Source organism: Eptesicus fuscus, chromosome 18, assembly GCF_027574615.1.
Source record: "Eptesicus fuscus isolate TK198812 chromosome 18, DD_ASM_mEF_20220401, whole genome shotgun sequence".
NCBI classification, from domain to species: Eukaryota; Metazoa; Chordata; class Mammalia; order Chiroptera; family Vespertilionidae; genus Eptesicus; species Eptesicus fuscus.
In genome coordinates this window covers 16,352,315-16,363,943 of record NC_072490.1, presented here as the reverse complement: position 1 = coordinate 16,363,943, position 11,629 = coordinate 16,352,315, and the positions used below count along the sequence as shown (strand labels likewise).

The following is an 11,629-nucleotide window of genomic DNA, read 5'->3' as shown; positions in this document are numbered from 1 at the left end:
CCCTCCTCCCCGATTTCGAGTCCGACTGTTCCGGCCTTTCCCAGTGGGCGGCTCCCCGCCCCGTCCCAGGATAGCTGCCCTACATCCCAGCAATGCTCAGCTCCAGCGCCTAGGAGGGGGGTGGGGTGGGGGTGGGGGGATCCTGGGGCCCTGGCGGGGGTGGGGGAGGCTAACTCGTGCCAAGGCGGGGTAGGGGGTTGGAGGAAGGTCCGGCTTACAGTTCTCCCCAAAGCAAAAAAGATTTCCAAGGGCTACCTGTGGACTTTTTTTAAAAACCCTAACCACCCAAAAGTGGCGATGCAAAAGGACACGTGTTGGAAAAGGGCAAATAGCATTCCCCACTTCGTTCTCCTCCGTCCTTGCGGCTCATTGACTTGTTTTGGTGTATTTTTTTGTCCGGGGCAGCACCGGAGGTGAAGCGAACCCCGGCGAGCCAGCCGACCCCCAAGCCGAGGTCTCCCAGCCGCGCGCCGGGAGCGCCGCCTGCGCGGGGGCAGAGGCGGGGACCCTGCCGGCGAATGTAAACAAACCGGGCGCCGCGCCCTTGATCTTTATTTAAATCGAGGCTTGTTTATCGGTGTCATCCTAGGAGGATTAATTAGATACATCTCTTCACAATTTGGTGTCTGACACTCCATCTTAGGAATGCCTTATCACAAGGTGTTAATTGGGGCCACTCAGCCACTAACGTTTCTATTAAACACGGTGAGGGACTTTTCACAAGTGCCAGGTGCTTTGCACTGTACGGTGCAAAAATATACAGGATTCGAAATAGACGGGGGCCAGCGGCGGCTCCGTCCCTCCGTCCCGGCGGCGATGCGCCCTGTCGGGCTTTCTAGAGGGCAGAGCAGGAGGGCGCCGCGTGGAAATTCCTTAGCATCTCCCAACACCCGCTGCTTCTTGGGGATGGGGTGGGGTGGGGGGCGGGTAGGGGACGTAGACCAGGTTAGGGGTCTGAATGTCATCAAAAATACAAACATGACTCAGTTATCTAAGTTCACTGTTAGTTAGTGGAAACCCCCCCCCCAAAAAAAAAAATCTTTGAGATCATTTTCATTTTAGTGATAGAAGGATGCCTGTGTTTGAAGTGGTAGCAAAAGTGTCATGTGAAATGCCCTTTGTAATGAAAGCACAGTAAATAGCCTTGCTTGCTAAAAAAAAATAATAATAAAAAATAAATATACATAAACCAAACTTCAAGGCTTTCGCTCCCAGCTCAGGTGAGATCCAGGGCGGCGTTGACAAAGCGTTTTGAACCTGCACGGTCGGTCGGAGACGCGGCGCTGGAGTCTGAGCTCCCGAGGTCACCGGCGGCGGCGCGGGAAGAACGTGGGCCCTTGAAGGGTGGAGGGGATGGGAAACGGGGGAGAGGCGAGGTCCGAGCTCCCAGCGGCCTTAATTGGACGCGGAAGGGGAGGAGGTCCCGGCTGATTGCTCGCCTCCCAGCAGCTAATCCTCTTAGCAGCTGCATTTCCGCGCCGCGGTGAGCAGAGGGACCCTCCCGGCCAGACCTTTACCCCGGGAGGGTCAGGAGGGGGCGGGGAGGTTTGCCAGCGGGGCCCGAAGCCGTCTGCTGATAAACCTGGCGGGACGTCTGGCAGGGGGACAAAGGGCCCTCCGCCCCATCCTCGGTTTAACTCCTCGGCGGATCCAGGGCTCAGCCAGGGGACGGGGCAGCGTCCGCCCTCCTGGGGGAGTGACAGCGCCAAATACACGGAGCTAAACGCGGAGGGGCGGGAGGACTGGGGTCCTCGTGGGGAGGCGTCGCGCCCCCGCGGGCCCAGTGTCACCCGGCGAGTCTGGCTGCCCGCAGAGCGCCCCGGGCCAGGCCCGCAGCCGCCGAGGAGCGCAGCCGCGGGCTCCGCGCAGCAGCCGCCGGTGGGAGCAGGAGCTGAGCTGTGGGCGGTCAGCTCCGCGCCGCTCCTCGCCGACCCGGAACTCGTGGGCGCTCAAAGGGCCTCGGGGGTTCCCAGGGAGCCCATGTGGGTCAGGGACGGGTGGCCCCGAGTAAGCCTTAGGAACGTGCCCAGAGCCCGGACGCCCAGGTTCTCCAGGTTTGAATTAGCCCTGGTGTAGGCAATCTTGCATCTGGGCAACCTCCACCCTCAGCCCCCATACCCACTGTCCAGACTTCCCAGAGGGGTGAGGAAACAACCCCATTCATGTTCGAGGATAAAAAAATAAAATAAATAAAAAGCATCCCACCCCCCACGACTACAGTGTCCACTTAGAGATTCCAGAGCCTTCCATGGCAGGGAGAGGGGTTGGTGAAACAGTGTTCACGCGGGAGGAGGGTGGAAAGCAAAAGCAAAATAAGATCTTTCCATGAAAACCCAGAGTACAGAAGACAGAGCTCTGCCTGCTCCCTTAATGAACCACATTTATTAAAAAATGACTAAGACTGTACATGAAAATCCAAGGTCTCTAAAAAGCCTACAGGGGCTGTGGCATCGGGTTTTACTTTCTTCACATTACCAAGTTGGGCAGTGGGGGTGGCGAAGGCAGAGGACGAAATAGGCGTTTCCCTTAGACACGGTTCAAGTTAAGTACAGAGTAGCTGAATACATTCTTAACTATCTAAAAAGTAAACAGTATATTCCCCAGTACGGTCGGGATGAGGAGAGAAACGACCCCCCCTCCTCTGCAGCTGTTGCTAGGTGATCTGCACATTCTGTACAAAGCCAAAGCACCGATTTCACATCATCTCGGACACATAGGTAGACTATTTGTACAATATATTCCACATTATTCTACAGTGTATCTAAGCACACAAACTATACACTTTAAAGTTTTCTTTCCTTCATTCTTTTTTTTTCTTTCTTTAGTTTTGGGGGTGGGGGGGAGTTGACTCCCTCCCTTGTCCTCTCCTGAGTCTTCTGAGCCACCCGGGCACACAGCAGAGGCCTAGCCAGCGAGGCAGTCCTGAACCAGGGCAGACATGGCTTGTGCTGAAAGCCTGGGAGGAATCAAAGTCAGTAAGACCAGTACCTTCTTTTACAAAAGTTTTGCTTGCCTCCCAGGCCTAACATCTTTTGTCCCCAGCAGAAGGTAACAGCAAAAAGTCCCCTGTTGAAGCTTACGGACCAGCCCTTCTCTTTTAGAAGCAAAATACCTTCCCGATTCTGGGCTTCTATATGCTCACAGATTTAAAAAAAAAAACAGAAATAAGAACCAAAGCTTTCAACTCATTGGATAGCGCTCAGCACTCCATCTTCACAGCCCCATTCTCTGAATGTTTTAGTGTTTCCAATAAATAAATGCAGAACCTTGAATAACCTTCAGATTTTAAAACCCTTCCAAGTCCTCCGTTAACTGTATTTCAGAAAGAAGAAATAAAATGCTAGGCTCGTTTCCGTTACCTGCAGCAATCAAAAAGCTTTGGCACCTTCTTTTAGAGAATTGCACAGAACAGGATGCATCAAGGTGGAAGGCAAACGTCTTTTTGGCAACCTAGGCAAAGAAGACAACAAAAAACACCACCAAGTTCATCTGCAAAAAACTCAGCTCATTTTTGATGAGGTCAAAAACCACTCTTTAGGGAGTTGTGTAAAAAGCATAATATCCCCCCATGCCTTTTGAGGTGTCTTTGCTGTACTCTTCGGCGTTCATGTCCTCACACTTTATGGAGGGAGAATTTTCGTTGCTAGAGGAGCTGGGAGACAGCCGCCTTCGCTTACAAGCGCTGGTGTACACCCCCGAATCGTTGGAATCCAGAGACTTGATGGAAGGGGGAGTCTCTATCCAAGAAGAGCTCATTTCTTCTTTGACTTTCTCCTTGGAGAGTGGATCTTCAGAGAACACCGGGGGGCTGGTTCTGGAGGTCCATGGGAGCCCAGCGGCCATCTTCCTCTGATAGGAACCTCGACCTCCCCACCCTGCCATGGCAGGGAAGGCTGGGTCAGGGTAATAGCCCAGGGCATGGGATGTCTGGAGGGGCAAGGATTTAATGCCATAGGGGAGCAAGGTGCTGGACGGATATTCAGACTCATAGGAACCGATGTCTAGTTTGTTGGTCCCAGGTTGCTGGACAGGCGTGACAAGCCACCGCTGGGGCGGGTTGGCCACCTCTTCGTTCTGTTGGGGTGAAAGGAGGCCGTTGGTCTGTGGCACGGTTCTCTCGCCGTTATAATATCGGGCTTGAGGTAAAGTGTTGACAAAGGGCTCCGGGAAGAAGGACTGAACGCCATACCGACCTCCGGGGACAATCTGATGGGATCTAGGAGAATCCGTGGGAGATGGAGTTAACCTGTCATTTTCTGAAGCGGTGTACATGCTACAATATAAAGAAAAACACTTAAAAAAAAATAACCCTAATGTCCCCAAACAAAGCAAATTCCCAGAAATGAAAACGCACTGGTCTGTTGGTGTGGAGGGACAGAGGCAGGAGATGCCCTGGCTCGTCTGAACTTGGACTCTTGGTTCCAGGGGGGAATTTTCCCACCGTGTAAGAAAAAGTTCCCTCCCAGGTATTAAGTATTTAAACTATAGGAAGTCCACCTTTGCAAATCCTAGGATTTGAGGAACTCAGAGCAACAACTCTCCCTTGTCAGTGTGGTGGGAGGAATGCCACATTTAAAAGGCATCTGCAGAGCCTTGTTGTTGATGTGAAAATTACATCCTCTTAGTGTCAGGTTTTTCTTATGTAAAAGAAAAAAAGGGGGCGGGGGGAGGTGGTAGTAGTAATACTTGCTCCTGAGAGGGTAAGAAAGTTGGGATTACATGGAAAGATATGTAAATGCAGATTATGAAAATGTCAAATCTCCACTCAAATGTTAAAAAGAAAAATGCTCCTCATTTTAAAGTCCTTTACATTTCTTTAGAAATGAACAAAAGCCCTCTGTGAAAATTCTAAAGCAACGTTAGTCCAGGCAGGAAAAAAAAAAAAAGTAAAAATAAAAACAGAAAGTCTCAAGTATGAAAGCTTTTCCCAGAATATGTTCCTAGGAAAGTGTCTGATTATGAATGTCCTGCTCCAAGGTGACACGCAAGCATGGACAAAAGCAGCACTTACGAATCGTAGTTGTCCCTGAAGCCCTTGGCAAAGGGGTTGTGATCAATCTTTAGCTGCGTTATCTGGATAGGGGAGAAAGAGAGTTGTTGAGTGCTTTGGCACGCTGGGCCTAGCTTGCCAGAGTCGTGGGACATTTGGGGCACTCACATCGGTGTTTTGGTAGGCCGTCACGGCAATGAACTGCGTTTCTGAGAAGGTAAAGGTCTGAGTCTTTGAGGGCTCGTTCAAGTCCTCCACGCCATCCTCTGTAACTTCCACAATGTGCAGTCGTGGTTGGTACTTGTGTAAAGACTGGAGGACTATCATCTGGAAGTGGTACAGGAACAGAGGGGCCAAATCGAAACAGTCTCTTAAAGGTTCAACAAAAGTAGACTTGAACAAACTGCATATTTTGGAATGGGACTCCTGCTTGCTCCCCACCAACAGCTACTTCTTTTTCTATCGCCATTTTTAACATCTGATCATCGCCACTTTTGTAACAAAACAGCTGGGCGTGCATGTTTCGAAAGCACTCTTTCCTCTGGGTTTCCTAAGTCCCCCAAAGATTTCAGTATTTCTGTTCCTAATAGTCAACTCACTGTTATTGAAATCCAGTGTGAAAGTGAGAATGAGAAAGGTCAAAAGAAAAAAAAAAAAGCTTAGAAATAGGCGAGTAAACAGGTAAAAGCAGTGAAGCGTATGGGAACCTGTTAGAAAAGAGATCACTCGCCAGAAGACATACCCTCTGTCACCCTACCTGAGTGTTGTTGTTATTGGCGCCTTTGTTATTGGTGAGTTTTAACTTCCCAAAGGAAATCTCCTGTCTCATCCAGTGGGAACCAGTATTAGGAGATTCTGGGTGGACGTACATTTTGTTGCCTGAGAGAAAATGAAACAAAACACAGGACCTAAGCATAGAGCGCTGTTTACAAATGGAGCGGAGGAGGGGAAGGACGTCTTACTATCTCTGGGCAAGGTTTAAGAGCAGGCCTTACAGCACAAACCTCCCCAGCACGAGCTGCTTAGAAAGGCCAATGGAGACCATTAGACTCCACTGATACATCCCACCACACCCCCTCCAGAGCCCCCGTGTTTCCAGGCCTTCCTTGACAAGGTGCTCATCTTAACAGGACCTCAAAATATAAAAATGGAGGCAACGGGGGATGCCTCATGTAGTTCAGGGCAACATCTGATGGAAATGGTTGCATTTTTATGGGTGGGATTCAACCTTGGGGAAGGCTTTCTCAGATGAACATTAGAATGCCAGGAGCCCTTGCCACCCCGAGAGTTTATGACAATTCTTTACTCAAACGTAGAAACTGGGGGGCTGCAGTAGGGTTATGGTTAAAGCTCTGTATATTGGTAAGCAAGAAATCTGACTTAGCAATTCTCTCTTTCAGCCAAACACTCAAGACAAAGAAACTCATGCTGACACCTCTAGGTTCCAGGTGTGTGTGTGTGTGGGGGAAACGCTTGTGTCAGGGGTTCCCCACCTGCTCCCCCCTGCCAGGGCCTCCTCTCTCCTCACCCTGCATGTTATTGTCGGCTTTGCCGCAGGTCACCCACTTGCCCCCCTGGAAGCGCCAGTGGTTGGGGTCGGCCAGCACCACCTCCACGAACACGTTGTAGTGGGCGGCAGGGTTGAGTCCGTTTATGTTGAAGCTCAAGAAAGGAAACATGCGCCTGTGCGAGGGAACAGAGCCATGAGAAGCGATTTAATCACCCCGAGCGCAGGCCCGTGCTCGGCCAGGTTCGCGGGCACCTGGGGGAGGGTGGGAGTCCGACGTTTAGCAATCTACAGAATGAACAGAATCCCGGGAAAGTGGCCCTTACTATGCCCAATCGTTTTGAGTTGGCACCTCTTTGGACATCTCTTGTCCAAAATAATTTGCCCCCAAGTCACGTGCTTCTGTGTCCTCTCCCCACTCAAGTTCTCGACTTTTTAAGGCGCTCATTCATTTTTTCTTCCTTCCATGATGTGAAAATGTCTTTTTCCAATTCTACTGGTAAGGCTCAAAGTCCCCTTTGAGAGTCCCTCTCCCTCCGCCCCTTACTTTCCGCAGGAGTAATCACCGTTAGCAATTGGATGTGCATCAGAACTTTCTCGTCCCCGAACCCCAGCCAGGTCTGGCTCCAAGACCTGCCTAACCAACTACCTCCATCCTCCGGAGGTGCCCCATGGAGACCCTGGCGCCTAAAACTGCAGGAGCCCATCTACTGCGCTCAGGGGGACAACCCCTGCGCCTCCCGGCCCCCCACCCCCACCCCCCATCCCGTTCCTCTCGGTCTAGCAGCGTATCGCCGAGAGGGCGGATCTAGTAAATCCAGCTTTGTGGACAAGCTTCGATTTCCATTTCCGCCGCCGCCGCCTCCTCCTCCTCCATCCAGGTAAGGGTAACGGGAGGGAGGCGGCAGCCGTAACAGTACACCCTGCACCGACCGCCCGTGAGTAGAGGGGAGGGACGAGGAATTGGAGATGCAGCATCTCCACTTACTGCGCACGGAAAAACACTTTCCAAGCAGAGTGCATCCCCGGCCTTGCTGCGGGCCACACGGTCCCTGGCCGCCCCGCGCCCCGCGCCCCCTCCGCGCCGTGCTCACCTGCCCTGTTTCGTAATGATCATCTCGGTCTGGTGGCGGTGGAATTTGAGCCACAGGGGCCGGTTGCATAGGTAGACGTGAGCACGTAAACTGGAGCCAGAAACCTCCAAGCTCCCCCATCCTCCGCACGAACCCGCGGCTGCTGCCCCGGGGTACGGCCCGTAGAGCGGAGCCCCCTGGCTGTACTGATAGGCTCCCGGGCCGCCTCCCCCGCCGCCGCCCGCGCCCGCGCCGCCGCCGGCGCCGGCTCCCGGGCCGAACTGCGCCCTCCCGGGTGGGCACACGGTGGCGGGGAAGCCGCCGGAGGGCAGCATGGAGCCATAGGGGTAGCGCGCCCCGTTGGGAGCCGGGTACACAGGTCCGTGGGGCGCCCCGGCTGCCGCCTGGTACGGAAAGAGCGAGCAGGGCGCGGCCAGCTCGGAGCCCTGCGGCCCGGGGGACTGGAGGTAGTAGCGCTCCGAGCTCAGGCTGTCCATGGAGTAGCGCGCGGTGGCGGCGGCCGCGGCGGTGGCTGCTGCAGTGGCGGCTGAGGGGAGCTCCTCTTCCCCGCAGGGGGAGCCCTTGCGGCCGTCCGGGGGCCCGGGCTTGGCCACGGCCGCGGTGCTGGCGAAGGCGTCCCCGGCGTCGGCGTCACTGAGCATGACCGCGGGGGCCCCCGCGCTGGCGGCCGCGGCTTCCCCGCTCCCTGCCTCGCACGAGAGGCTGCCCGAGAACTTCTTCGGCGCTTTGTCTAAGTCCAGCCTCTGGGGCGAGGGGGTCGCGCCGGGGAGGTGGCCGGCGGGCCCGCCCCCGCCGCCCCGCGCGCTCTCCAGCGGGTAGAAGTGCGCGCCGGGCAGGTTCACCGAGCTCACCAAGAGCTGCTCCCCTAACTGCATGCTTTACAGAGTGCAGACGGCAAGGCTTCCTCTCCTCCCGCGGCCTTATTATAAAGGCTGGATGGGGGAGCCAGCGCCCTCTTCCGAGGGGAAGGTAACTTCCCCTTCCTCCGGTGTCGGGGCTACCCACCTGGCGACACGGGGGCGGCTAAGGCACCCTCGCGCGTACGCAGCCCAGCGTCCTTTCCGCAGGGAAAGCGCACTGAGCTTGCCGGGCGGGAGGTGAAACTGATGGAGAAGCGCTCCTGTTTTCTGAGCCGTCCCGCTAGCCGCCCCGGACCCCCAGGCTCCTCCCCCACTCACGCCCAGTAAGAAGAGGACTTGGCTCTCTCTTCCCATCCACCCACCGGCGCTAGCCTCTCTGCCCTTCGCGGCTGCCAAGCTACCGGTCAAGTTGACCACTTTGGAAACTTGCAGGCTGTCATTGGCTGCTTTATATATGTGCTGCCAGGGAGGGGCTTCGAGGCCCCACAGCCCCGGGACCCGCCTATTGGCTGATGGAGGTGACACTAATTCAATTAGGCATGTACTAATTGGATCAAGTCGCCTGCAACTTTCTTTTCTTTTAGTCTGATTTTTCTTTCTTTCTTTCTTTCTTTCTTTCTTTCTTCTTTCTTTCTTTCTTTCTTTCTTTCTTTCCTTTCTTTTCTTTTCTTTTCTTTTTTCTTTTCTTTTCTTTTGTTTCTTTCTTTTTTTTTTTTTTTTGACTCTGCCCTGCTGCGAGAATCAATTCTGATGTTTGTATTTCGCTGGAGTTTAGGGGAACAGGGTTTGGGGTCTCCGTAGCGGGGCCCACGTCACCTCAGCGCTCCGAGAGACAAATGCAGGTTTTAGAGGCCGGGAGGGAGAAGGCCCTGCAAGTTGGCTTGCTGGGAGGCCCCTGTCCCTGAGGGTGAGAATCTGGAGAGTTGGAGAGAGGCCCAAGCGACTGTTTCCCTGTAATTTCAGGTACACGTTCCTCCCGATGGGGGAAGACTCCCGGGCCGTCAGCGCACGCGAATCACTTTGGTTTGGCCCCATCCTTTCCCGCCGTGGGAAGGATTTGGGGGAGGAACCTCGCGCTCGGCTTCTGGGGTCGGGGACGGCGGGCGCGCACTGCCATCCTGGAGAGCCAAAGCGCTCAGCTGGTGAAGCAGAAGCCGGGTGGGGTGGGATACCGGCAACACCCTCATCCCCACGCCAACACGCCTGCCTTCGGAGGCAGGCACTTACCCGCTGCCATTTAAAGTGCAAGCCGCTCAGTTTCCCCGAATCCCAGATCCTGCCCCCACCCCATCTTCTGCTGGGCCTGACGCGGCGAAACAAAGGTTCGCCTGCAGCCCCGCGGCGACGATTCCCTGCGCCTCTCCTCCGCGGCGCGACACCGAAGGGAGAATAATCAGTGACATAATCAGTTTGATATTGAATGAAGCCCCTTTGCCCCAGCTGCCTGCGTCTCCCCTGAGTTCCCGCAGACCGCAGAGTCCAGAGTGGTGCCATCCTAGATACCGTGTTATTATTACGGGGGATGGGGCACGTTTCCTTGCTGATACGGAGGAGCCTGAATGTTCCGCCGTTAATAAGCAGTTACAGCCGCTGCTTGTAATCGCTCCGGGAGCGCATTTTCCGGCTGAGATGCCGGGACTCTGCTTCCCCAACCGAACACGATCACACGGGAAACTCTGCGCCCACAACAGATGAGGCGGCCGCGGGATGTACTGAGCTCCCACACGCCAGGGCAGAGCGGCTCGAACCCAGGTTCCAACCACAGCCGCGCCAACGTCGGCACGTCTGGGTTAGAGAGCCAGGCGGTTGGTCCTTAAGGCAACTCGGGTGCTCCTGGGCTTTGACCAGCTTTTCGCGGCGGTGAGAAGCGAGCGCGCGCGCAGGTTTTCAGGGTCACCGCCCAGCCAGGGGGAGGGAGCAAGTGAAACGAGTGGGTCGGCGCAAGGACCTCGTAGTCCCGGAGCCGAGCAGCCCGGGCGCAGACCCCAGGAAAGCGGTCCCCCCGCGCGCGCTCAGCCCTGCGCTCCTAGCGTTTCGTCCCACAAGCCTCGTTCAGGTTTGACGTGGCTCTCTGCGCTGATCACCCACCGTCCACTCCCACCTCCCCGGCTCTTGTTGTATTTGGACCCAAGGAAAGCCGGAAGAGTTGTACTTTGCAAATCCTTTGTGCTTCTGGACACTTGGTGGTTTATTTTCAAAGTGGAGATTCCGCGAGCGGGACGCGAGAGCTAGGAAAGGAAGGGGGCGCGCGGCCGGGGTGGCTTGGCGACGTAGACCGGGGCTAGGGGATCCTGGAAACCACTCGAAGGCTCCCCCACGTTACCCTTGAGCTTCGGGAGGTTTGCTGAAAAAGTAGGGGTGCGATCCGATCTCCATTGGGGGGATTGGGTGGCCTGGGGTGGATAGCCGTGTAGCGCTTTGTCGCAGCGAGAGAGCGGGCCTCGGTGCCCCTTCCAATTGCTTTCGAGGCGGCCAGGGAAGCGCTGCGCGTGGCAAAGCGCCATCGCAGGCAACAGGCAGCGCTCCGACCCACTCTGGCGCACATAACGCGGGCCAGCTGTCCCCCGCGCCGCATCAGAAAGCGCTGATTTGATTCCAGCCCTAGAGCAAGCTCTGGAAAGCGCGTGGGTCCCGGCGCTACCTCCTGCTGAAATGTAGACCGATGTGGTATGTGCAAGCGGACTAGGGCCGATTCTTGGGGCAAGAAGCTGCAGCTTCTCTCTCCCCACCTCTCCCGTACATCTATTGATTCCCTCAAACTTCAACCCATTTTACAGATGGAGAAACAACGAGAAAGAATCAACATGCAGGCTCTACAAAACTGTCCAGGAACGCAGGCTTTTCAGAACATGAAAAATAGGTACATCATTTAGATCACATTTTGTAAGCAGATATTACACATACCTTTTTCTTTTTTAACATAATGAAAAGGACTGTTTCAGCTAAAGATATTTTTTTTCTGACTGCGTCAAGATAAAGACATCTCATTTAATGGTCCTTCTGTATTAATTAACTAATCACATTTTAATGATTACAGATAGGATATACAAGTCTCCATGCCTACAGAGTTGTAGATGAGCAAATCTGGGGTTTCCTCCTTGGAATGGGCTCTCCTTGGGCTGGCTCGGTTTTACTTATAACCAAGGAAAGAGACATGAACATTATTTTCATGTGTCCC

The 11,629-nt window shown here is 54.6% G+C and overlaps 1 protein-coding gene across 2 annotated transcripts; it reads right to left on the bottom strand.

Moving 5' to 3' along the window:
- Nucleotides 1–3,534: 3,534 nt before the first annotated feature.
- On the bottom strand, nucleotides 3,535–8,466 carry EOMES (eomesodermin). 2 transcript variants are annotated; one of them, XM_008153749.3, is made up of 6 exons: nucleotides 7,592–8,466; nucleotides 6,519–6,673; nucleotides 5,748–5,869; nucleotides 5,159–5,317; nucleotides 5,012–5,073; nucleotides 3,535–4,273 (listed from the first exon to the last, which is right to left on the bottom strand). In XM_008153749.3, exons 1-6 carry the CDS (start codon nucleotides 8,464–8,466, stop codon nucleotides 3,535–3,537), a joined length of 2,112 nt encoding a protein of 703 aa, XP_008151971.2. The 2 variants fall into 2 exon arrangements, with proteins under 2 accessions (XP_008151971.2, XP_008151978.2); XM_008153756.3 differs by having other exon boundaries at nucleotides 3,535–4,216.
- Nucleotides 8,467–11,629: the final 3,163 nt, after the last annotated feature.

What these genes read in the sequence shown, in the direction of transcription:
- EOMES (XM_008153749.3), bottom strand. Translation starts at nt 8,466, where the DNA reads ATGCAGTTAGGGGAGCAGCTCTTGGTGAGCTCGGTGAACCTGCCCGGC. An exon ending in CGGCCTACCAAAACACCGAT is followed by an intron (nt 5,074 to 5,158) that starts GTGAGTGCCCCA and finishes TCCCCTATCCAG; the next exon opens with ATAACGCAGCTAAAGATTGA. An exon ending in TTCAGGGACAACTACGATTC is followed by an intron (nt 4,274 to 5,011) that starts GTAAGTGCTGCT and finishes TTTATATTGTAG; the next exon opens with CATGTACACCGCTTCAGAAA.